Consider the following 27,544-nt stretch of genomic DNA (forward strand, 5'->3'; position numbering starts at 1 on the left):
ACAGAAAAAGGTCCGAGAAAAAGGCAAAAAATTAAAAAAAATTTTTTAAAAAACACAACTGAGGATTTTGTTCATTTTAACATTTCAAAGGACCTCAATTGCAAATATATTTTTTTTAACCAGAATTCATCAGGAAGACATCTCCTCTGAGAAACATGCTTTGACTTATGAATAAAGAGTAAGGCAAAACTTGTTTTCCTTCTTCTAGCCTTGACTTACAAGACTTAAGAATCAAAATTTATATTCAGTAATATCAACATGTTCACCCTTCCTTCCAGTTTCATTGATCTTTTCTCCCCTTAATGATCATATTTTAACAATATTATTGTATATGTCTTTATTTTTGCTTTTTAGAGCCACACCCACGGGATATGTTGGTTCCCAGGCTAGGGGTTGAATCCGAGCTACAGCTGCCAGCCTATGCCACAGCCACAGCAACATGGAATCTGAGCCTAGTCTGCTTCTTATACCACAGTTCACGTCAATGCCAGATCCTTAACCCACTGATTGAGGACAGGGATCAAACCTGCAACCTCATGGTTACTAGTCAGATTTGTTTTCACTGCACTACAAGGGAAACTCAATGTGTTTTCTTGGTATGCTGCTTCATTCTTCTGGGAAAGAGGCCAGGTATAAATACATTTTAAATACAGACCAAAAAAAAAAAAAAAAGCAAGCAAATATTGTAACTACTTTTAGGATATAACAGGAAGTATCTTTGCCTTCATAGCACACCTTAATCAAAAAGTAATATTTCATGGAGTCCCGATTGTGGTTCAGCAGGTTAAGAACCCAAAATAGTTTGTAAGGATGTAAGTTCAATCCCTGGCCTCACTCAGGGGGTTAAGGGTCCTGCATTGCTGCAAGGTAAAGCATAGGTGGCAGATGCAGCTCAGATCCAGTGTTGCTATCACTGTGGTGCTGGCTGGCAACTGCACCTCTGATTTGACCCCAAGCTCTGGAACTTCCATATGCTGCAAGTGTGACCTTAAAAAGGGAAAAAAAAAAAAAAAAAGTAGCACTTCAGAATTATCTTATGTAACGTACACCTAGATTTGACAATAAGAGGCTAAAAAGCTCATTATTTTAAGACGTCCCCAGTAGCTCAATTTTACCAAGAACAGACATCTTCCCTGAATATAATCTTAGTTATCTTCATTAGTTTCCACTCTTGTGTAAAAACCTAGGGCTCAGGGAGTTCCTGTTGTAGCTCAGTGATAACAAACCCCACTAGAATTCGTGAGGACTTGGGTTCAATCCCTGGCCTTGCTCAGTGGGTTAAGGATCTGGTGTTGCTGTGGCTGTGGTATAGGCCGGCAGCTTAGCTCCAATTCGACCCCTAGCCTGGGAACTTCCAAATGCTGTGAGCGTGGCCCTAAAAAGCAAAACAAAAACAGAAGCAAAAACTTGGGCTAAGAGATTGGAAATCATGTATGCTTTGCTCTTAACCCTAGATAAGTCATTAACATTCGATCACCTTAGTTTCCTCTTTCCTAATGAAGGCATCTACTATCTCCCCTATACCACAGACCCATTACGATTAGATAAGTAAATGCAGACTTGCTTTTAAAAGTAAAATTGCAACATAAACAAACCGTATTATCATCAAACACATAAGGGGCCTAAGTGATTCTTTCTGAAGAGCTTAAAAACTTCTTTACATTCATGGCAAAAACTTTCCAAACTCACAGTCTTTTTGGCAGCAACATGACAGAGGCAGGGAAAGTGTATAAACACTCAGAGATCCAGGCACCAAATAATGAAAGAAAGCATTTCTATACATAAATCATTATTTATACCTGTTTTCATTTTTTACATTAAAATGTAAACATCCCCTTATCGAAAATACCTCATGAAAAAAACAAACAAAAAAACAAATTATGCCTTTAAAGATAGCTGGTGAGTTTTCAAGTATCCTTGCTGAATGGATCCAAATACCAAACATTATAGTTCAATAATGCAGAGAACCGAACTGGTAAGAAAGCTATAAAATATCAATATACAGCAAAATCACAATTAACCAGAATATTCCAATCTCCTGGTTAACTGACTATGTACAAAAAAAAAATCTTGTTGTAACCATTAGTTTAGAAAAAACTTTCTAAATTGAACCACTTTACTTTCCTGGCTCAGTAAGTACAAAACACCAAACATAAATCAATTTTATTTTGATGATTTAGGATCATGTGGTACCTTGGGATATTTCTCAGAATATACATTAATTTCTGTGCACTTTTGTTAGCTGCAGAAAATTGGAGGAACTGAAGTTTCTTGTATTAAATAAACCCCCAATATCATAAGCTTATTGTCTTTCTCTTGCCTCATTCTCCAAAAAGGAGAGCATAGCAAAAAGGTCCCAGTTAAACAAGATTTCTCATTGTAGACACACTTTAGGTATAGCGGTTCTGCAAACAATGTAATTCAGTGATGCTACCCCTCTGGACTATTTCTTTTGCTGAATCAATATGCCCAGTAACATGAATGCTATGTAATAGGTCCACTGTTTTTCTGGAGATCAAATTTTAGTACCTCATGAATTCTTTAACTGGAATAATTTCTCAAGAAAATCACTCATGAAAATGACTTCAAAACCAGGAGAGCTGTATATTTTGCTAATGGAACCAAACTATGCCTTGTCTATTAATTCATGACTGCTTTAACAATCTTTATAATGTTACCAAAAAGCAAGTAAGTTACCTAAGACAGTAGGTACTTAATTAATCAAAGCCTTAAAATAATGAGGCACTGAGAGAAGAGTCACCTTCTGATTCTCTTGGAGCAGTTCAGTGTTTCCATAGTGCAGGATCCATACCACTGGGTGGCATGTAAGATGATTTTCGGTGGTACTCAACACAGAATTAAGCCATGCTGAACCATGGTGAGGATGTCATTCCCTTTGCAATTTTCTTTTAGACTTCTGATAATTCCACAGAGAGATCCCCATTTTGGTGCTGGGTAACATCTCTCACTGCAACAAAAGAGCAGGCTTCTTGGATTCAGAGCCTTGACTTGCACTGGTATTTAGGTAGAATTTAATAACATTTTTTGTTTTAATTGTATTTATTTTGTTGTTATCTTTTATTTATAGCAATCTGATGCTGGTTTTCCACTTGGAGTAGAGTTTCTTTTTGAAATATTTTAAAATTTAAAAGATGAATATTAAGTAAATCATAGCATGTATAATACTCAAGTGATTGAAGTCTGGGAAACAATGGTTATGGTCTAACAAATCATATTTTCAAAAGTTATTCCAAAAGAAAGTATAAACATGGTCTAAGAAAAAAACATGTGTCACTGTGTTTTCAATACTTGTGAAAGGAAGAGTATTCAATACTTGTGAAAGGAAAGCCAAGGATGAGCTTACCACAGCCTTCTTCTACACTGGGCAATTTCCAGAGTTTAGATTCAAGCAAAAGGAAAAGGAATTAACTCCACACCAATTTAGACTTCATAAACTCATGGTACCATAAATGTGCAAATAATCTGATATTCAGCAAGTCATGTTTTACACATAAACTTTCTAATTCACTGCAGCATCTTTTTATTTGGTCTACACTAATGCCTCACAAAGGCAAACTGGGGTTGTAGAGCTCCTGCTTGGTTCTCAGAGAAAGTACCACACATACTTTTTGACTCAACCCTCCAGCCACGGCTGCTGGCCAAGTCTTCCAATGGTGACTGACTATTCTTCCACTGCCATGGCGTCTCCTCATCTTCCAAATGATAACCTCATGGCCAACATTCTGCTGAGAGAAGTTTGCCTAACAGGTAATGCATGCTCACAGGCATGCTATGCTGACTTAAAGCAAAAAAGACAGTTGGAGAGAGAGAAAACAGAGCTTCTTTGTGGTGAACAGGTTCTTCATCACAGTGGTAGTTAAGATATGCTCCCTCCTCCTTCCCCTGAAGCCAAGGCAATAGTCTGAAGGATGGTGTCAGACATCATAATCAGGAGCCTTGCCCTGGGCTTGCCTTAGCCAGATCTGTAGTGTAACAAATGCTCCCACAGTCACATGAAAGAAAAGCTGCCAGAGGTTGCGCAGTTCATAGAGATACATGTTGCATAGACAGATTAAGCCAAAAGTCAAAAAAGATTTGACATTCCGCCAGCCGGTGTAGTAGACAAGTAAGTAACACTGTTGAAAATATAAAAATGAAAGATGATTAGGGTTATAGGAAAAGAAATAGATGCTTCTACTATAAAACTCTAATAAGTCACAGGGTAAAATATGAGAGTGGAATAAGGGGATTTTTCAACTACAGATAAGATAATGTAACATCTTTAAGACATTCAACTATGAAAGCTCCACACCTTAAAAGGGAAATAGATTTTTCCTTTTATGTTTTTCATTTTTCAAAAGAAAAAGCATTTTGTATCACATTTTAAATGGATAACTCCCTTGCAAACAGGCTAAACAAATTCTTCAAGATGACAGGCAACTAAGAAGCATTCTCAGGGTCAAGGGGGTTCTATTCCAGAAAGCACAAAAAACTCACGCCAGCTATTTAGCAAAATGGGCTCATATAACTTGAATCTGAATATTAATGAAATTAATAAATATTTGCCAATCCCCCATATTGAAAGAGCTCAGCTAGGATCTGAGTGAACATTTGAGAGAGAATTCATTCAATGGATATTTATTGAATGTGTGCTACAACACAGGCATTGTTCTTTAGTTTGCTTTAGTTTTTTTTTTTTTTTTTTCTTTTTTTTTAGGGCCGCACCTGCAACATATGGAAGTTCCCAGGCTAGGGGTCGAATCGAAGCTACAGCTGCATCTATGACCTACACTGAACCTCACAGCAACACTGGATCCTTAACCCACTGAGCAATGCCAGGGATTGAACCCACATCCTCAGGGATACTAGTTGTGTTCATTATCACTGAGCCACAATGGGAACTCCTGTTCTTTAGCTTTAAGTAAACAAGTACTCACTCACATGGAGCTTACATTCTAGTGGGGGAGACAAACACACACATATATAATCAAGTAGCTATACTCTGGAAAAGGTAAAAAGACTGAAAAATAGAACAGAGGAGATAATGAGTGGTAATTTAGATAATACAGCAAAGAAAGTATTCCCCTGCCCCACAAATCCTCGCCACTTAGGGTGCGGTCCTAAAAAGTCAAAAGACAAAAAATAAAATTAAATTAAATTTAAAAATGTCAATATTATGAAAGATAAAAACAAAACAAAATAGAACAAAAAGGCCAGAAAATGGCATTGTTGATTAAAAGATATATAATAACCAAACACAATGCGCAATCTGGAATTGGAGGAAAAGAGCTATAAAGACCATTTTGGAGACATCAGAATCTGAATCTGAATCCTATATTAGATAATTTTATATCAATGTTACATTTCCTGGGTGTGATAAAGGTTATCATGGTTACGTAGAAGGATGTCTTTGTTCTCAAAAGAAGCGTGCTGAAGTTTATAGAAGTGAAATATTTGCTGCTTGTAATTTACTTTTTTTTTTTTTAAGGGCTGCACCTGCGGCATATGGACATTCCCAGGCTAGGGGTCAAATCGGAACTACAGCTGCTGGCCTATGCCACAGCCACAGCAACACGGGATCCGAGAAGTGACTGGGACCTACACCACAGCTCATGGCAATGCTGGATCCTTAACCCACTGAGCGAGGGCAGGGATCAAACCTGCAACCTCATGGTTACCAGTCGGATTCATTTCTGCTGCACCATAATGGGAACTCCTTGTAATTTACTTTAAAAACAACCATGTAGAAACTTCTGCTTCTGGGAAGATGGAGTTGATGTACTTTCTCTTATTCTTCCCACTGGGCACAACTAAAAACCCTGGACATTATTTATCAAACAAGCAAAAGATGACTCTGGATGATGGAGAGAAGAAGGCAGACAGGCTAAGGACCTTGAGATCCAAGGAATGACAGAGGTAAATTACCTAAAGTTTTCCTTTTTTCTTTTTCTTTTTTTACCTCATATATCCCACACTTGAAGCTGAAGAAGCTGGCAACCAGAAATACCAATGGGTGCACACCAAAAAAACCCAAAACAAAAAACACTCAATAAAAATCTTGCTCTCTTTAGCCAAAAGACCAAGAAAGGGGCACCTTACCAAGATAGAGAACTTATACATAATAACTATCTTACTCCAGCCAAACATACCAAAAACAAAACAAAACAAAACCTGTGACCACCCACACTCACCCTATCGATGCCTATATGGGAAACCTATGATGCCGTAAGGAGATGTTCTTACCCTCCAGGGCTTCAGGGAAGGCAAGTGGGAAGCCAGAACTTTAATTCCATTCAATAGTAGTGACTCCCTCATCCCAGCCCTGCAGTGTCAGTGGAGACCAGGTGAGACTCTGGACATTCACCTCCACTTGGCATTAACAAGGCAATGGATTTCTCATTGGAAACCATGACGGCCAGCAAAGAGTGGAGCAATATTTTTCAAATGCTGAAAGAAAGCAACTGTTAATCCAAAATCCTATATCCAGCAAAAATATCCTTTAGGAATGAAGGGGAAACAAAGATATTCTCAGATGAGAGAAGACTGAGAGAATTTATCACCTACGAATGTACTTTAAATAATGGATAAAAGGAGTTCTATAGACAGAAAGGAAACAGTGTTCAGAAGGAATCTTAGAACACTGGCTAGAATAGGATCACAGAAAAAACACGGATAAATACAACAGGCTTGGCTTTTTAATTTAAGAGCTTTCTAAAATTATGTTTGATGGTTAAAGTAAAAACTATAACAGTGACGTGGTTCTACATATATGCAGAGGAACTATTTAAGACAATTACATTAGGAATAGAGGAGGACAAGGTGACAGAAAGGAAGGTATAGTTCCTATGCTTCACTTGAACTCGTAAAATGATGACACCAGAAAACTGAGATAAGCAGGTAAAATGAAATACCTAGAGCAACTATTTAAAAATATGTGCAAAGAGACACACTCAAAAACATCATAGAAAAGCAAAATGAAGTTCTAAAAGTTTGTTCAAGTAACCCACAGGAAGACAGGAAAGAGAAAACAGAAAAACGAAAAACTAAAAAGTATGATGGGAGACTTAAGTCCTAACATATCAGTAATTACACTGAATAGAAATGGCTTAAATACAGCAATCAAAAGAGAGAGATTGACAGGATGGATTAAAAAACATAAATGAACTCTATGTTATCTACCAGAAATTCACTTCAAATGACACAGCCAAGTCAAAAGGATGGGAAAGGATATAAATGCAAATATTCATCAAAGGTAAGCACAAGTAGCTATATTACTATTGGATAAATATAAAATATTTCAAGAAAGTAAAAAACAACCAGGGACAGAGAGGGTTATTATATAATTATAAATGGATCCATCAATCAAGAAGACACTGCAACCCTAAATGTGTATGAGTCAAATAACAGAGCTGCAAAAAACTTGAGGCAAAAACTGACAGAACTGAAAAGAGAAATACATAAACACAGATGAAAGCTTCAATACTCCTCTCTCAACAACTGATAGAACCAGCCAGAAAATCAGCAAGCATATGTAAGAACTGAACAACAGCATCAACTAACATGATCTAATCAACATTTAGAGAACACCCACTCAACAAAGCAGAATACACGTTCTGATCAAGTGCCCATGCAACATATACCAAGACAGACCATATTTTGGGCCACAGAACAAACCTCATCAAATATAAAATAACTGAAAGCACACAGAATATGTTTTCCACCTACAATGTAATCAAAGTAGAAATCAGTAATGGAAAGAATCAGAAAATATCCAAACACTTGGAAACTATGCCACCCAATTCTAAATAATTCATACATCAAAGAGGAAATTGCAGGGAATTTTTTTTAAATACACTGAATTAAATGAAAATGAAAACATACCATCTCAAAATGTATGGAATGCAGTTAACAAATGCTGAGGGAAATTTATAACACTAAACATATATATTACAAAAGAGAAAATTCTCAAATCAAATCATCTAAGCTTCTATCTCAAGAACCTAGAAAAAGAAAAGCAAAATAAACTCAAAGCGAGCATGAGGAAAGAAATAATAGGGAGTTCCCACTGTGGCTCAGTGGGTTAAGAACCCAACATTTTGTTTGTGAGAATGTGGGTTTAATCCCTGGGCCTGCTCAGTGGGTTACAGATCAGCACTGTCACAAGCTGTGGCACAGGTCACAAATGTGGCTCAGATCTGGTATTGCTGTGGCTGTTGCATAGGCTGCAGGTGCAGTTCCAATTTGACCTCCTAGCCCAGGAACTTCCATATACCACAGGTGCAGCCATAAAAAGAAAAAAGAAATAATATAGGTTAAGTGCAAAAATCAATAAAATAGAAAATAGGGGAGTCCCCTCATGGCGTGGTGGAAACAAATCTGACTAGGAACCATGAGGTTGTAGGTTTGATCCCTGGCCTTGTTCAGTGGGTTAAGGATCCGGTGTTGGTGTGAGCTGTGGTGTAGGCCGGCAGCTGTAGCTCTGATTCGACCCCTAGCCTGGGAACCTCCACATGTCACCAAGTGTGGCCCTAAAAAGACAAAAGACAAAAGACAAAAAAAAAAAAAAAAACTTGTAAAACAAAATGCAGGCTCAGTGAAAAGATCAATGAAATTAACATGTAAGACTGATAAAAGAGAATATACAAATTATCAGTATGAGGAATGAAATGGAGTATCACTATATATCCTACTAAGGGAAAGTTGCAACCAACTTGACACACGGAATCTGATAACTTAAGTGAAATGGACCTTTTTCTCATAAAACACAAACCACCATAATTCAATCATTATAAAACATTATTTGAATAGTTTTATAACTATTTTTAAGATGTATTAAATAGTGCAGTAATCAAGACTACATGGTACTGGCAGAGGGAGAGACACTTAGATCAATGGAACAGAATACAGAACCCACAAACAGACCCACAAAAACACACTTAACTGATTTTATTTTTAATGCAAAAGCAACTCAGTAGAGAAAAAAGGGCTTTTCACCAAATAGTGCTGGAGAACTTAACCATTCATGCAAGGCAAAAAAAACCAAAAACCAAAAAATCTTACTTATTATACAAAACTCTAAATGCATCACGGATTTAAATGTAAAAAAAAAATATAAAACTTTCAGGGAAAAAAACACATAAGAAAAGATCTTTAGGATCTGGGGGTGGGCAAATAGTTCTTAGCCTTAACACTATAAGCAAGATCCATAAAAGGAAAAAAACTGATAAATTTAACTTCATAAAAATGTAAAATATTTGTTCTGCAAAAGACCCTGTTAAGAGGATGAAAGACAAGCTAAAACTGGGAGAAGATGTTTGCAAAGTATGTATCTGACAAAGGACTAATATCTGAAATATATAAAGAACTCTCAAACTCAACAGTCAACAGTAAAAGACAAACAATCCAATTAGAAAATAGGCAAAAGACACAAACAAACATGTTCATGACAGATGACACACAGGTGACAAACACATGAAATTACATTCAACACCATTAGCCATTAGTGCAAATTGAAACCACAATGAGCTATCACTACATACCTATGAGAGCGGCTAAAATAAAAAAATAGGAGTTCGTGGGAGTTCTCATTGTGGCTCAGTGGTAACAAACCCAACTAGTAACCATGAGGATGCGGGTTCAATCCCTGGCCTTGCTCAGTGGGTTAAGGATCCAACGTTGCCATGAGCTGTGATGTAGGTCGCATATGCGGCTCAGATCCTGAGCTGCTGTGGCTGTGGCTGCTGTGGCTGTGGCGTAGGCCAGCAGCTGTAGCTCTGACTCAACCACTAGCCTGGGAACTTCCATATGCCACAGGCATGGCCACTAGAAAAAAAAAAAGAAAGAAAAAAAAAGGGGGAGTTCCTGCTGTGGCTGGGCAGAAACAAATCTGACTAGTATCCATGAGGATGCAGGTTTGATCCCTGACCTCGCTCAGCGGGTTAGGGGTTAAGGATCCAGCACTGACATGAGCTGTGGTGTAAGTCACACACGTGGCTTGGATCTGGCATTGGTGACTGTGGTGTAGGCCCACAGCTGAAGCTCCAATTCAACCCCTAGCCTGGGAACTTCCATAGGCTGTGGGTGTGGCCCCCAAAAGACAAAAAATAAATAAAAATAAATAAAATAAAAAATAGCAACAATACTAGATGCCGGTAAGGATGCAGAGAAACTGGATCGCTGACACAATGCTGGTGGAAGTATAAAATGGTACACTACTGTGGAAAAGTTTGTCTCTTAATAAACATGCAGCTACCATGCACTATCACAACTCAGCAATTGCATTTCCTGGGCATTTATCTCAGAGAAATGGAGACTTATGTTAACACAAAAAACTGTACATGAATGTTCACTGCAACTTTATTTATAAGAATCAAAAACCAGAAACAAATTAGATGTCCTTGGAATGAGTGAATAATCAAACTGTGATACAACCATACCACAGAATACAATTCAGCAATAAAAAGGAACAAACCACTGATATATACAACAATTTAGATAAATCCCCCAAAAATTATGCTGAGAAAAAAATGCCAATCACAAAAAGTTATATACTGTATGTTTCATTCATATAACATGCTCAAAATGAGAATATTATATTTTTTAACATGGGTTTTTTTTTTTTTTTTTGGCTTTTTGCCTTTTCTAGGGTCACTCCCACGGCATATGGAGGTTCCCAGGCTAAGGGTTGAATCAGAGCTGCATCCGCCGGCCTACACCAGAGCCACAGCAATGCAGGATCCGAGCCGTGTCTGCAACCTATGCCACAGCTCACAGCAACGCCGGATCGTTAAACCACTGAGCAAGGCCAGGGATTGAACCTGCAACCTCATGGTTACTAGTCAGATTCGTTAACCACTGCGCCACGAGGGGAACTCCAGAATATTATATTAATGGAGAACACATTAGTGGTTGCCAGAGATTAAGGAGGGATTGGGGCAGGAGGGAAGTATAAAACGCAATATGAGGAGTCTTCACGGTGACAGGATTGTTCTATACCTTGATGGCATCAACATCAATATCCTGGTTGTGGTACATATTACAGCTTTGCAAGACAGTACCATCCGGGGGAAACAGGTAAAGGTTATACAGGACTTCACATGAGTCTATAATTATCTCAAAATATTTAATAAGAAAAACAACTTTACACATTCATTTTTCCCTGCAACTTACTTTATAAACAATGCCTACACACATTATATGCACAAACATACAAAGTGAGAGAGAAAGCAAATGTTGCAAAATGTTAACATCTGGTGATTCTGGGTACACTAGTTTTTCAACTTTTCTATAAGTTTGAATGCTTTCAAAATGAAACACTGAGAGAAAAGTAAGTGTCTACTTTCTTGAGACTTCCTCTGATTTCCTAATTTAAATGCTCCGTATCAAGATAACCTCTTTCTGGCTGCACTCTGGGATTCCATAAGTACCTAAGTCCTGGAGGAAAAGGCAACAAACCATGTATATAGGAGTTCCCATCATGGTGCAGCGGAAACGAATCCGACTAGGAACCGTGAGGTTGTGGGTTCCATCCCTGGCCTCGCCAGATCAAGGTTGAGGATCTGGCATTGCTGTGGCTTTGGCGCAGGCCGACAGCTGTAGCTCCGATTGTTTTTTGGAGTTCCCGTCGCGGCTCAGTGGTTAACAAACCTGACTAGCATCCAACAGGACTCAGGTTTGATCCCTGGCCTCGCTCAGTGGGTTAAGGATCTGGTGTGGCTGTGAGCTGTAGTGTAGGCTGCAGACACAGCTTGGATCCTGCATTGCTGTGGCTGTGGCGTAGGCCGGCGGCTACAGCTCCGATTTGACCCCAGCCTGGGAACCTCCATATACTGTGGGTGCAGCCCTATCAAGACCAAAAAAAAAAAAAAAAAAAATCTTTATTTTTTTCCATTATAGTTGCTTTACAGTCTTCTGTCACACACACACATACATACACATTCTTTTTCTCACATTATCCTCCATCATGTTCCATCACAAGTGACTAGACATAGTTCCCTGGGCTATACAGCTAGATCTCATTGCTTATCTAAAATTTCTAATACATCGTCTTTTTATTTGAAGTCCTGAATCTTTCTAATGTTTTTCTATGCAAAACAAAAAAATGTGTTATTTACAAAAGTTATGTCAAAAGGCCTAGATTATTCTAACACATTTTAGAAAAGACATTCTTGTGTCTGGGTAATTGGTATGGTGACCTCTCCCTTCTCGATAAATCTATGCCTCCTCTGGCCTTGGAAATGGGAGTACACGTCTCCCTATCACTTGGGTGCAAAACTTCCTCTTCCTAAAGTCTCAGATCTATTCTGTCTTCGAGAACTGGTGAGTCGTCCTTCTCAGCATCCTTTTTCTTCCTATCCCTACTGCCATTATCAGAGTTTAGGTTTTCATTATCTTCTGCCTAAAGTAATGTAATCACCTCTCATCTAATTTCCTCACTTCTAGTCTCTCTGCTCTGATAATTCATCCTATTCATCACTGCTAAATTAAATATTCTGAAAGCCCGCTCTTGCTATCCCCTATTCAAAGACTTTCCCAAGAGTACAAAATCCTCAGCCTGAAGTAAAAGTAGAGTCTGGAAGCTGAATAAGTCACCAGAATTAGCCTTTACTGCCACGGGTAGATGACATGCTACCACTGAAGCCCTGGCACAGGAGAGGGTTAACACTAGTTCACTGGGATCTATGTCCATTCAAAAGGATCACAGAAGCTCAAATTAAGGGAGAGGCAAAGAACACAGACATTATTTTTATTTATTTAAAGTATACAGGAATTACCAGAACTGATACCTGAAACAGGCAATGATGGGAATGTGTTTCTTAAAAATAGGAGAGAACCTACCTGATAAAGGCAGGCTGCTGTTCCAAGGAAAAATGCAACAATGTAATTAAAATCCTCACCATCACTCTGCAAAAACAAAATAAAAAATTACTTTCTCTTTTTCTGGTGGAAGCCCATATCCAAAAACAATCCATCAGGATAGGTTATGACAACATTTACACACAGTCAAAAAGCCAGTGGAAACAAGTTTCGATGGAATGTAAAAAGCCTCTTCTCTCTACTAAAGAAACCATACAAAAATATACAACACCCAACAGCCTAATTAGGCCTACTGACTAGCCTTACTACTTGACTCAAATCAATATTGACAAATTTTACCACCTAACAAGCACATCATTGAACTGTCCAATAAAGTCATTTGGCATGATGTAAAAAAAATTTTTTTTAAAAGTCACAACCCAAACTGAAAAGCTGCTGTCCACTAGAGTGTGCTAAAGCTCAATGAGGAGATAGTCATTCCTGATATTACTAGAAAAAGAGCCACCCAGAGGAAACCTGAGATGGATCATGCATAAACTATTTCTTAAAAAAAAAAAAGTAATGGAAACATGTAACAATCCATTTTTTCTATTACTTTTTAATTTCTCTTAAGTATCAATATTTATAATTTCTTTCAATGTTTTTATGGAATAGAAAATAAAGCCCAGGCAGGAGCATTAAATTTCTTTCTTCTGGCAGGAACATTAACTTCGGTCCTTATTATAGAAAAAAAAATCTCTTTATACAATAAAAAATTCCCACAAGACATGGGATGACCATGTTTTTTTGTTGTTGTTGTTGTTTTTGTCTTTTTAGGGCTGCACCTGCAGCATATGGAAGTTCCCAGGCTAGGGGTTGAACTGGAGCTTCAGCTGCTGGCCTACACCACAGCCACAGCAACACAAGATCTGAGCCACATCAGACCTACACCACAGCTCATGGCAACACCAGATCCTTAACCCACCAATCGAGGCCAGAAACTGAACCCGCATCCTCATGGATACTAGTCAGGTTCATTATTACTGAGCCACGACGGGAACTCCCTCATGACCATGTCCTCATGAAATAATATAAAGAGAAAATTCCTTTTCCTTTTGCTATTGAGCAAAGGAAGTACCTGTAAGGCAGAGGGAAAGGCTTGTCTAGTGAGATGATCTTAAAACAGAAACCATTAATCTGGCTGGGGTGGTTAGGCCGGTTCTATCCCAGAGACAAGAAAAATCAACATAAAACCTTTCTACTTTAATCATTCTAAGACTTTTAAATAAGTTCGTCTTGTTTTTTCTTTAGTCCTTTAAATGACCTTTTTTCATAATAAAAGTTTACCTTCACTGTAAAAAATTTGGAACAGATAGTTACAAAGAAGAAATTCATATACTCCACGATATCACAACTTTGGGATAATTCTCCCAAATGCTAACCATTTATGTACTTCCTTCCAATCCTCTCTGTATAAAACTATATGCATATTAAAAAAATGGAATCATACTTTTATATTTTTTAGTATTCCATATTCTCTAGATACTAAATATTTCTTAAACACTTAATTTGCAATAATTATATAACCTTTAATTGTGGGGATATACACTGATTTGATTGCTGTCTTACAACTGAATATTATATTTTCCCTAAATTTACATTCTCACTTTATAACTCTCTTAATTGCCTTTGGAACATTTAAGAGTATGTTTCTGGGGTTCATCAGATCTGGATTCAAATCTTTAACAGCTGTACGATTACGGACTATTTAACTTCAGTTTCCTTTTTTTGAAAAAAAACTTGTAAAGATTCAATGAAATAACATTTGCAAACAAATAGAACATTAAATGAAAAAATATTTTCTAACTTCCCTCTCTCAGAAGTTATTATCTGCATCATCCAATGGATAATAAGTAGGATTACCTTTCAGTATTGTATAAACCTCTAATGTACTGGCCTTGTCTTCTCAATGAGATCCTAATCTTTCTTCAAGGCAGAAAATAAATTTTACTACTTGCACAAAACTGTTCTCATAGTAGAAATTCAACAAATGCATGCCAAATTGAGCTGAGCTTTGAAAAACTTTATTTTAAATTGCTAAAGAGAATGTCTATACACATAATCTTCCAATCAATAAAAGATTCATTCATTAAACACTTATGGGCCAAGTACTGTGTTACGAGACCAAGGACAGAAAACAAGTCAACATAAACTCTAGAAGCTCACCCTCTAATTAGGAAGGCAGATACAGAAACCAACAATTCCTATCCGAAGTGGTAACTAATGGGATAGCTGTGCGTATAGGGTACTAAGGGAAACTACTTGGAATTCTCTATAAGTAATTCTGCTTGGAGAAAAAAAGGACCAGGAAAGGTTTGCCAGAGGAAGTGAAGCTTAATCTGCATGCTGAAGGATGAACTCGTAGGAAGAGAATTCCAGGCAGAGGGAGTAGCTTGCACAGTTTCAAAGAAGACACTAGGATGTCTCCAAGGTCTCCTATTTAGAGAACATTTGAATAATACCGTTTACTAAGTTGGGAATATAAGAGGAAAAATAGGTTTGAGAACATAAAATACTGTGTTCATTTTGGACATACTATTTTGGAGTTGCTAGTGGGATATCCAAATAATTATGTTTAGTAGACACCTAAGTCAGCTTCAGGGCAGAGTTTAGCCTAGAGATCTAGTTTAGTAGTCATGTATTTAAATACCAGTTAAATGAAATAAAGGACTATGACAATCAAATGGCTGATAGACTGGAGTGAGGAAAAAAATATATATAAAGTAAATTTGGAGTTAATTTTTAATTGTGAAACCGGAATATAGATTTTATATTAGATAATATTGCATTGATCTTCAATTTCTTTGGTATAATAATGGTATTGTGATGATACATATTGAATAATTTCAGAATACACTGTTTTAATAACTATGATTTTAATTTCAAATGACTCAGAAAAAAGAAAATAGAGAAAGGAAGAAAGGTAGGTAGGTATACAGGTAGATGTTAACTGTATTATTTGTATTGGTTTTGTTTGTTTTTTTGGTTCCAAGGCATGTGGAAATTCCCAGGCCAGGGATGGAACTGTGTGCAGTTGCAACCTGTTCCACGGCTGCAGCAATGCTGGATCCTTAACCTGCTGCACCATAAGGGAACTTCCAAGTATACTGTTTTTTTTAATCTTTCTGTAAGTTTGAATTCTTTCAAAATAAAATGTTGTATGGTAGGGGAAAATGGGGGTACAAATAAAAAAAAATGCTATGCAGTCACTAAAAAGAATGTCTATATACTGATATGAAATGATACACATATTTTTAGGTAGAAAAAGATATGAATCTTCAGTATATGAAGAGTATACTGCCATTTATAACTGAATAATTTTTGAAGGATAGTATATAAGTATACACATATAAATATATACGTAGTAGCATATGCACATAATCTCTCTAGAAGGATATACCAGTGGTTGACTGTGGGGAAGAGAAATGGAATAAGAATTATTTATTGTGAAAATTACAGGCTTTGAAGTTTACCGTGTACACCTTTTACTGTGTGTATGAATGACTGCGGATTGTCTGTGGCTATGCATGTATTAACTTTTTTAAAAAAGTCATTATAAATATATCCAAGGAGAAGGTGTGGAGTTAGACAAATATAAGCTAAGAACAAGACACTGGAAAATGCTACTATTTAAAAGACAGGTCACAAGGCATGTGGAAGAAGAAAGTTTACCACGTAAACTGAGGAAGAGGAAGACAGAGGAAAAACTACAACAGGAGAAAATTGTTTCATGGAACTGAAGGGATGAGATAATGTCAAGAAGAATAAGGTAACACATCAAACAATTAATAGTGATCTATTTTATTTGCTTCTGTTTTCTAAAATAAATATAATTTTTAAAATTAAACGAGTTTTTTAAAGAGGAAGAACTGAACAGTGTGTGAGATGGGGCAAATGGAACACACAAAACAAGGTCTCAAGAGTGGCTGCAATATTTGGCAACAAGAAAGACACCAGTGAACTTCATGGTCAGTGTGTGAAAGAATTATGAGGGCAGAAAGACCTCACAGTAGACTAAGAGAATAGAGTTAAGGGAATGGGGGCAACAAGTGTAGTGTACGTTTTCAAAATATTAAAAGGGAATGTACACTGAGGGGTTTTTTTGGAGACTTTTTTGTTAGTTTTTTAAAGATCAGTAGGCCATAACATGTTTATGAGGTGAGAGAAAAGAGCCAGTGAGAAGCAGCAGATGAAATGTAGGTGAAGGAGTAGCTAGAAGTTGGGGAAACACTGAGCAGAGATGGGGAGAGAGGACAGAAGTGGGAGCGGGGTGGGGGCCAGGTGGACAGGAAAAGGAGTGAAGGTGGGGCAGAGGTACATAGTTTAAAATTTTGAAAATCACATTCACCTTCAGAGTTGCTAGGATACCAATACATTGCTTTGAAAACTAACACATAAAGGAAAAGAACATCTTTTTTTAAGGTGAGGATGAAGAGGTAAGCAGAAGCATCATTATATAATAGCACGAATGCATTAGGATGATACTATTTAAATGTTTGTAACTGGGAGACATTCACTTTTTAATCTTAAGCGAAAAAAAGGACACAAAGTTATATAATGGATATGATGTGCATACAAGTATATGTATGTGCGTGTATGTATTAATATAATACAGGGAAAATTGGGGGATGATTTTTCTTTTCTTCTTTATATTTTCACCCAGTTCTTTAACAATAAGCATAGAACTCAGGAAAAACACTTTTATTTCTTTTGAAAGCAAGCAAGCACTGAGCGTAGACATTATACCACTAAATAAATAAAAACTTCCATTTAACTTTGATATGTAATTTCTTGAAGAGGTAGTAACAAATCTATGGAAAATAAGGAACGCAAGAAATAAAGCAGGTTGATTACTTCCTCTTTGTAGTAGCTATTACAAACAATTTTAGAAGCAGAGGGGTTTAGAACCTTAGTATTAAAGTGGTCCTTGAGCCTATATAGTTTAAAATTTTCCTCTTACAGAATAGGAAAATGAGATTCAAGAAGGTAAAATAACCCATCCAAGGTTACAAAGTTAGTTACTGGCAGATGGGGCTGAGTTATTCTGACTTACAGGTGAGCATTTCTATTGCTGTATCAGAATACTTAAGTTTTTTTTAACGCACAACATGTAAACTAGGTTGGCCTCAACTTAATGAATACCACTGTTTCAAGGCTGATCCTTAAAAGAAAACAGGCAATATAAGTCCAATGTGATAAAAGCTAATGCATTCGTGAGGTGCCAATTCACAATAAACTTATTAACAACTCTAAATTCAGAACAAACTGCAAAAATTAGTGAAAATAATCTCATTTACACTTCACTACGAAGACTAAATCAAATTTCCCAACTTAAAAAAAAGTCTTCATCCTAAACCACCCTGGTCTGAACTTAAATACCAAAGAAAAACTTCAGTACTTGGTGTTTTAATAAATCTCTCACATCACCCTAAGAGTCAGTTACTAATCTAGAAGAAATGAACTTGTGCTGAATCTTCAAACAACATTAACAATACATAGGAATGTTGATTCATATGGGTTCTCAAATTTAAATGTGCCTCAGGCACCAAGTTACATACTAGAAGTTAAACGTGGCAATCATTCTTAGCATTTGAAAGAATATTTAGAATGCACAGCCTTAAAAAAGCAAACTTTCGATCAATACTGATATATTGCTCACACTCAGGAAATATACTACCAGTTTTCAGCTAGATCTACAGCAACTCTAGAGATTATTCCTAACACAAAATACAATGATGAGCCGAGAGAAAGCTAAGAAGAGTATGTATCAAGTTCAATGGCATTAGTGAGAATAAAAAGGACCTTTTAATCAATACAAGTCAAAACAATGACAAAAATAGGTGCTAATGATAGAAACTAAAAGGGAGAGTTGTTTTAGATTAAGAGAAAATTAAGCAGATAGTGCAGAGCTCCCATACACCCCTTCTTTCCCCCACTCAGTTTCCTCTATCATTAACATCTTACATTAATATGATACATTTGTTACTACTGATGAGCCAACAGTGACACACTAGGGTTTATTTTAAAGTCCATGGTTTATTTTAGGGCCACTTTTATGTCATACAATCTGTGGGTTTTGACAAATGTATAATGACATAACCACTATCACAGCAACATAAACAACAGTTTTATTGCCCTAAAAATCCCATGCTTCTACTATTTATCCCTTCTTCCCTCCCTCCAAGCTTCTGGCAACCACTAATCTTTTTACTTAATGCCTTTAGAGTTTTGCCTTTCTCAGAATGTCATATAATTGGAATCATATAGTATATAGGCTTTTCAAACTGTCCTCTTTCATTACGCAATATGTACTTAAGGTTTAGCCGTGTCTTTTTGTGGTTTGATAGTTCATTTCTTTTTATTACTGAATAATACTCCATTGTATGCCAAAATTTGTCTACCCATTCACCTTTTGAAGGACACATGTCCAGTTTTTTCAAATTACGAAAAAAGAAAAAAGCAGATATAAACATTCATGTGCAAGTTTTTGTGTGGATTTAAGTTTTCTATTCATCTGGGCATATAAGACCTGAAGTATGACTGCTGGATCATATGGTAAGTTTATGTTTAGCTTTGTGAGAAACAGCCAAACTGTTTCCCAAACTGTATGTATCATTTTGATTTCCCATCAACAATGAATGAGAGTTCGTATTGTTCCATTTTCTCATCAGCATTTGGTATTGCCAGTTTTTTTTTTGGATTTTGGATCCATTCTAATAGACGTTTAGTGGTATTTTACCGTTGTTTCAATTTTCATTTTCTTAGTGACATGATGTTGAGCATTTTTTATGTGCTTATTTGCCACCTGCATATCTACTTCTGTGAGGTGTCTGTTCAGTTCTTTTGCTTTTTGTTTTTGTTTTTCGTCTTTTGTCTTGTCTTTTGTCTTTTTAGGGCCAAACCCAGTTCCCAGGCTAGGGGTCCAATCCGGGCTGTAGCTGCCAGCCCACGCCACAGCAACAGCAACATCAGATCCGTGCTGTGTCAGCGACCTACACCACAGCTCAAAGCAATGCCGGATCCTTCACCCACTGAGTGAGGCCAGGGATCGAACCCGCAACTTCATGGTTCCTAGTCGGATTCATTAACCACTGCGCCACAACGGGAACTCCAATTTCAATTTCAATTGTTCCCTGCTGATATATAAGAAAGCAGTTGATGTTTATATATTAACCTTGGATCCTATGGCCTTGCTATAATCACTTACTAGTTGTAGGAGTTTGTTGATTCTTTGGGATTTTCTACATAACAATCATGTCATCTGTGAAAGAAGACAGTTGTATTTCTTCCTTCCCCAACTGTATACCTTCTGTTTTCTTTCCTTGTCGTACTGCATTAACTAGATCTTCCAATGTTGAAAGGGAGTGGTGATAAGGGGTTATCCTTGTCTTATTCTCCATCTTAGGAAGGAAACATCTAGTTTCTCATCAAATATGATTGGAGTTTCTCTAGATATTCTTTATCAAGTTGAGGAAGTTCCCTTTTATTCTAGTCTGCTGAGTTTTATCCTGATTCTGTCAAATGCTTTTTCATCATCTACTGATATGATCATATGATTTTCTTCTTTGGCCTGTCGATGTAGGGATCACATTAATTGATTTTCAAATGTTGCATTGGCCTTGCACAACTGGAATAAAACCCACTTGGTTGTGGTGTGTGATACTTTTTATACACTGTTGGATTCAATTCGCTAACATTTTGTTGAGGGTTTTTACATCTATGTTCATGAGAGATATTGGTCTGTAATGTCTTTTAAAAACATAAGTAGACTGAGCAATTTCAGCGTTATCGTCAGTTACACATAAGCAGTAATTAGTTTAATTAAGTTACTGTTCTTCTGAAAACTTCAACTGTGATAAGGCAAAAACACTGATCAGAGGGAGGACATGCAACACTCAGGAATAGAGGCAGGTATGGGTCAAGGATAGCAGCTCAGAAGCATGAAAAGCTGTAGTTTATACTACTTGCTTAGTTCTCAAGTTGTGAATCAACAAAAAGAATCAGTCCAGGAAGAGGAGGGATAGGATATTTGAGTGCCTGAAAAAATTACCTTTTAAAAGGTTTTGTGAGATACAACAGGCCTGCCGAATATTAACTTAGAAGTAATGTGGCCTAAACTCCAGATTCTACAACTTATGTACTGTCTTCTAAGTCACGGATGGAAAGGCCCTGCTTTTCTCTATCCAGGCCTGCTCCTTCCCCTTATTTATTAGTTTGCTAACTTCAAACAACTACAGAATTTTTTTTTTTTCTTTTGCTATTTCTTGGGCCGCTCTCACAGCATATGGAGGTTCCCAGGCTAGGGGTTGAATCAGAGCTGTAGCCACTGGCCTATGCCAGAGCCACAGCAACGTGGGATCCGAGCCGCATCTGCAACCTACACCACAGCTCACGGCAACGCCGGATCATTAACCCACTGAGCAAGGGCAGGGACCAAACCAGCAACCTCATGGTTCTTAGTCCGATTCGTTAACCACTGCGCCACGACAGGAACTCCTTTTTTTAGAATTTTTTTAACAATAGAATTTTAGCCTTAGAGTACCACCTTCACAATTTTGCCAATTTAAATACTAATTATATCATTATTTACTAATACATTTCATAAAGGTGACTTTTTATTAAAATTTATATCTTTTAAAAGGAAATTTTTATATGTCTACCATTAATAGAAATTAGTATTCCTTACCAAACAGACACTATACATTAATAAACATTAAATACATAACTCTTAAGATTAAAAATGTTTGTCCCTCTACCACCTAAAGTCATCTGTTGTGTAAGCAGGTGTAAATGTGTCCTATATTTAGAGAAATACTCATCAAATCCACTTTCCTCCTTCATTTCATAAGCAATGAAACTGAGGACCAGAAAGGAAGGTGAGCTATTCAAGGTCACAAGCTAATCAGTAGCTCAGCTGGAGGCGATGCTCTCTCTCTCTTCCACAGACAAAAATCAACTCAACTTTTCACACACCTATGCTACTGTTCTCTTTCCACTACATCAAGTTTAAAAAAAAAAAAAAAGCAAGAGAGGATCTTATTTATTAGCTTTTTCAATCAGCAGTCTCCAAATTGCCTTTGTTTCTTTCTGGCAGGTTGTTTACCTGGCTCGAAATTAAACTTTTCCTGGAATAAAGCTGAACTGGCTAAGGAACAGGGGCAGGAATGCCAAGGGATAGTAGCCAGCTGTCCTATGCCTGAATGGGAAGAGGGGCTTTACCTGCAGGCCCAGGATGTTTGGGAAAGGAATCGGGAAGTCATGAGAAGACCCTGGACTCCTGGAGGGACAGCTCAGCTGCCTGGAACCTGTGATGTCCTCTGCTATTGGTTTCATATGACTGAGGACATTCAGAGGGTACTCAAAATGGCACTCTCTTGAGTATTCCCCAAGCTAACAGCAATTTAAAAACAATATAAGGTGCCTTCAGTGGATTTTTACAAATGATATTCTTAGCGTAATGCTGGCTAAAAAAAAGAGAACGAATTTACAATGTGGAAATGCTAAAAAAAACTTCAGAGAAAGTGAGTAGAAATAGGGGAAGAAAAGCTGAAATGTGCTTAACTTTAAGAAAGGAAGTTTTTCAAAAGTTTACAAAGAATAAAAGAAAAAGTATAACCTGATATTTTCTGATAGCTATAGTCTCTGGAAGAATTACACAGGAAAACAAAACAGGTGACAATATCTAAAGAACTTAGTGATTTCACAAGTAGCCACCAGCAGAAAAAGGAAAAAGAGCAGAAAACTCAGTTGGAATACCCCAAAGTGGGATAAAAACCTGCCCACAAATGCCTTCTTTTTTCCACTCCTCTCTGTCCAGATTCTTCCACATCTCACTCACCCTTCCTCCACGGAGCTTCTTCTCCTATCCTAACTCAAACTGACTGCTCCTCCTGCAAATTCTCTGTACTTGACATTATTTGTGCACTTCTTTGCCTCCCCAATTCAACTCGATGCGATCTGAGACTGCAGGGCCCATGTCACACATAGCTTGGTGACCCCATAATACTTTTAAACAGTGTCCCCTACAAGTAGGTAGTAAATAAATATGTGTTAATTAAGTCAAAGAAGCCAACTAGAAATTAGTGTTTTTAAAGGAAATGGAAACTAGAGTAGGTATAAAGAATACAAAATCTGAATATGCACTGGTAACATCCAAATCAATTTAAATCAATAGTGTAACAAGCAGAATTAATAGGCACAGTCACCTGAAACTGCAAAAATAGCACAGTACCTGCAGGAGACTTTCTATGGCATGAAAGCCTCGAATTAAATTCAGAGCTGCACATAAAAGACTAAGGATAAATGCCACAATCCCTGACAGAGTTGCTGGTTCTAGTCGCTGGTGAGCTGGGGGGAAAAAAAAAAAAGATTAGAAATGAACATCAACGTCTCACATCAATACTTACGCTTAAGTAAAACGAAATTTACTGCTCAATTTAAACAAGTTACATATAGATGAATCTTCATAAAATTATTTCATAATGCAACTTAGAAATAAAAATTTTTTTAAATGCAAAACGTCTGACATGACAGCTTTATTCCTCTGAACTCAATTTAAATTAACTTCTTTTTCTCTACATTTTCAACAGACACCTAACTTGCATTTGGGTATACAGTGCTAAGGAGTGCGCACACCTGGCAGTAAAAATCATATAAGAAAAAAACATACCGCCTATATATGTCTACCACTTGCAAGCAGATGCAAATATTTGCAAAGATGGCTTTGCTTAGAAATTCACTGCATAATTCCCACTTTTCTGAAAATGCTTAGAAAACATTTTAAAGGACAAACATAGCTTGCTTTTTTTTTTGTCTTTTTGCCTTTTCTAGGGTCACTTCTGCAGCACATGAAGGTTCCCAGGCTAGGGGTCGAATCAGAGCTGTAGCCACCTGCCTACACCAGAGCCACAGCAACACAGGATCTGAGCCGCGTCTGCAACCTACACCACAGCTCACGGCAACGCCGGATCCTTAATCCATTGAGCAAGGCCAGGGATCGAACCCGAAACCTCATGGCTCCTAGTCGGATTCGTTAACCACTGAGCCACGACGGGAACTCCCAAACATAGCTTGCTTTTAAGCAAAGCCCTTCTTTATTTGGGTTCCAGGGTCATAAATACCATGGGATATATGTGAAAGCACACACACACGCAATCGGGGTCATAAATACCATGGGATATGTGTGAAAGCATACACACACACACACACACCCAATCTGAACTCTACAATAGAATGGACTCTTAGAAGGTTCCTGGTCTCCCAACACCACTTGAAGATAAAAATGCTAAAACAACAGTTTAAGTAGTGACTAGTTTATTTTACAAACACATTCCCCTATCTACCAGGGCTCTGCAGCAAGACATTTAGCTATATAAGAGCTTCTCTTCATCATTATCTTGCAGTTAACAGAATCAACCATAGAGTCTAAATGAAAACACAAAACTAAATACGTAACCATCGAGACCTCAAAAGGGAGAGAGAGGGAAAGAGAAGACAAAAGAACTACATTTAGATCATTTTATTTAAATCACTGAAGCGTAAAAGCTCTAACAATGAAGTTAATGAGGTGGAGCATTAATATAAGGAAGGATTTAAATCTCTGCAACTTATATTCAAAGCAGAAAAGCTTTCCGAAACAATTCATAAACAGAAAATTCCACATTTCACAAAAAAGTATTTATTCTTTAAGTTCAGCAGAAAATGCTAATAGAAAATCATAAAAAAAATATACATATGTATATACATGTACGGCTGGGTCACTTTGCTGTATAGTAGAAATAGAATACTGTAAATCAACTATAATGAAAAAAAATCATAAAATAAAAATGAAGAAAGAAAGAAAATGCTAATAGAGGATAACATTCTCTTAAATTTTTTTTGTGCCCAAGCTTACTGCTTGGTCTCCCAATCAATTTCCTTTAGATTTTAAAGTGAAAACAAAAAAATTAAATGTCTTGTAAAGTAATGATACCAAACTTTCTATCACTAGAGAAAACAAATCTCACAATTTAAAAATCTAGTTCTCTTATGGTGCAGTGGGTTAAGAAGCCAGCATTGCCACTACAGTGGCTTGGTTCACTGCTGTGGCATAAGTTCAGTCCCTGGCCTTGGAACTTCCACATGCCAAGGGCATTGCAAAACAAAACAAAACAACAACAACAACAAAACACACCTAACTGATCTACCAATTAGTCATGTTTTAAATCCCTCCTGCCATCCTCCCCTACCCCTCCTCATAAGGGGGAACTGGCCTCTAAGTAAAAAAGAAATCTTTAGCATGGGCCTCAAGTATAAAACCATCTGATAACCGAATAGATTATAGAAAAAGCACTTCTAAAGTATACGAGGTTACCTTACAAAAAGGCCAAATAATATTCTGTATTAAAATTAAAAACCTTCACTTTTTACTAAAATTAAAAACCTTCACTTTTTATGGTCAAGTAAAGGATGCCCATTCTCTCTCCCTCTCTTTTTGCTCTTTTAAGGGCCGCACCTGCAGCATATGGAGGTTCGCAGGCTAGGGGTTGAATCAGAGCTGTAGCCACTGGCCTACACCAGAGCCACAGCAACATGGGATCTGAGACACATCTGCGACCTAGACCACAGCTCATGACAACACCGGATCCTTAACTCACTAAGCGAGGCCAGGGATGGAACCCAAATCCTCATGGATGCTACTCAGGTTCACTAACTGCTGAGCCACAAGTAGAACTCGAAGGATGGCCATTGTTGAATGGAAAAATATTACCATTTTTATGTGTTGATGAATACCTATTTAAGAAATAAATAATATGTCTATACAAATTAAATATTTACTAAGTTTCTAACACTTGCCTCTTGCCCTTAGAGCACTCTCTCCATAATGACAGTATACAATGTATAAATTATTTCAAAATGACCAGAAGTATTTTAAAGCCATGAAAGCAAATGACAAGTCTTCTTTAACAAGGGCAAGGCATGCATTAGGACAGGCTGGAGATGTGCCAAATCACTTCAAGAAATAAAATCCTCAAGTGGAGATTCCCTGCTCCCATCCGAGCCCTTTCTTGGACCAGAGGGTATGGTTACCAAGAAAAATCTGCACACAGTGAGGGTGACACTTCCTAAGGACACTTTCTCATTTTAACAAACTGAATGAGATATTTAATCACACTTTAATGTATTACATTATATATATATTTTTTTTCACTAAAACAGATCTTAGATTGTTATCCACAAATACTTCACACTTCAATGTGGCACCATGGTAGGTACTGTTAGGTAGAGCAAATTTGGAACAATAAGACATGAAGAAATGAGAGGCAATGTAGAAAAAATAAAATGTATAGAATCCAAAATAGTGTCACCATGGAGTTCCCATTGTGGCGCAGCGGAAATGAATCTGACTAGGAACCATGAGGTTGCGGGTTCTATCCTTGGCCTTGCTCAGTGGGTTAAGGATCCACCGCTGCCGTGAGCCGTGGTATAGACACAGCTTGGATCCCATGTTGCTGTGGCTGTGGTATAGGCCAGCAGCTACAGCTCCTATTAGACCCCTAGCCTAGGAACCTCCATATGCCACAGGTGCAGCCCTAACAAACACAAAAAGACAAAATAGTGTCACCTGGTCACAGTTTTTGTTTTGTTTTACTATTACTGCCTTCTGCTACAATGCCTTTTCTTTAATTAGTCTCCTTGAGCCCATATGGCATTTTCATGACAAAATTAAAATTTCTATATACCTAGGGTTAATGGAGAGTTTACAAAAGTTCCTAAAGAAATAAAAATAAATCCTTTGGAATAAAAGGACTATTGTTTATAGTGAATTAATATATTCAGCAAATACTTTTCGGCATGTTTCTCCAAAAGATGCTGTGCTTTATTTAGAGGATGAATTACACAATCTGCCCTCAAGGCACTTTTAGTCTTTTAAAGAGAAATGGACAGATAAGCACATGAAAGCAAGAGCATTCTAAACAAGAAGAGTTAAGGAATTCTGAAGAGGAAAGATAACTAGGGGAAAGGTGATGACACAGGAGTTGTAAGAGAACTAAGGAAGATCCTTAAAGATAGTTAAAATTCAGACAGGCACAAATGAGAAGAACTGCATTCCGTGCAGAGTAAAGAATATGAGGAGCCTGGAGCCGGAAAAGGGAGAAGCAAGTAATAACAGCATCAACAAAAACTATTACTACTACTTCTACTAACTCTTTTATTAGTGGCTGCTCTCAACGTGCTGGCACTGAGTGCTTGACAGACATGAACTCATTTCATCCTTCCAAGAACCCAATGCAGTAGGCACTATAATTATCCCAGTTCTTTCAGACAGAAACTAAGGTTGAGGGAGCTTGAGTAATTTGCCCACATTAAGTAAAGGAACTGGGATTTAAATCTAGGTAGCTTGACTCTAGAACTCATGCCCTTAACCACTTTGCGAATGGGCACTGCTACTGGTTTTACTTTGCTCAAAAAAGATGTTTAGAAGAGTAGGAAGAAATAAGGTCAGAAAGGAAGGGTGAAGTAAATTACAGTCTGAAATATGAGGCTAAAAATTATAGGCAAATTGGACTGGGAAACACAGAGGAGCAAGAGATTGATGATTAAAGATGTGTTTTAAAAATATTACTCCATTAATGAGTTGTAAAGAGATTTAAAGAAAGGAGAGATAAATAATATTCCTCAGTGCCTTCTCACTAGGTATACACTGTCC

The 27,544-nt window shown here is 37.3% G+C and overlaps 1 protein-coding gene across 17 annotated transcripts in view; it reads right to left on the reverse strand.

Annotated features, from left to right (window-relative positions):
* The window catches only part of SEC22A (SEC22 homolog A, vesicle trafficking protein), a 120,599-nt gene that overhangs the window by 42,283 nt on the left and 50,772 nt on the right, over window positions 1-27,544 (reverse strand). For 8 of the 17 annotated variants that reach the window (XR_014824659.1, XR_014824662.1, XR_014824660.1 and 5 more), the window contains 2 exons: window positions 23,087-23,202; window positions 12,838-12,903 (listed from right to left, as the gene is read on the reverse strand). Coding sequence is in view for 10 of the 17 variants with exons in the window: in XM_084990978.1 (XP_084847104.1) it covers window positions 12,838-12,903; window positions 23,087-23,202 (182 nt within the window). In the remaining 7 variants the exon portion in view is untranslated. Of the gene's footprint in view, window positions 1-1,772; window positions 4,137-12,837; window positions 12,904-23,086; window positions 23,203-27,544 lie in introns of those variants that run through there. The other 9 variants (XM_021070245.2, XM_084990975.1, XM_021070246.2 and 6 more) reach the window with 3 other exon arrangements.

The sequence above is a fragment of the Sus scrofa genome, chromosome 13, assembly GCF_054392235.1.
Source record: "Sus scrofa isolate SSC_HxYL_T2T_F1_AM1 chromosome 13, Sscrofa_HxYL_maternal_Yorkshire_Landrace_v2.0, whole genome shotgun sequence".
NCBI classification, from domain to species: domain Eukaryota; kingdom Metazoa; phylum Chordata; class Mammalia; order Artiodactyla; family Suidae; genus Sus; species Sus scrofa.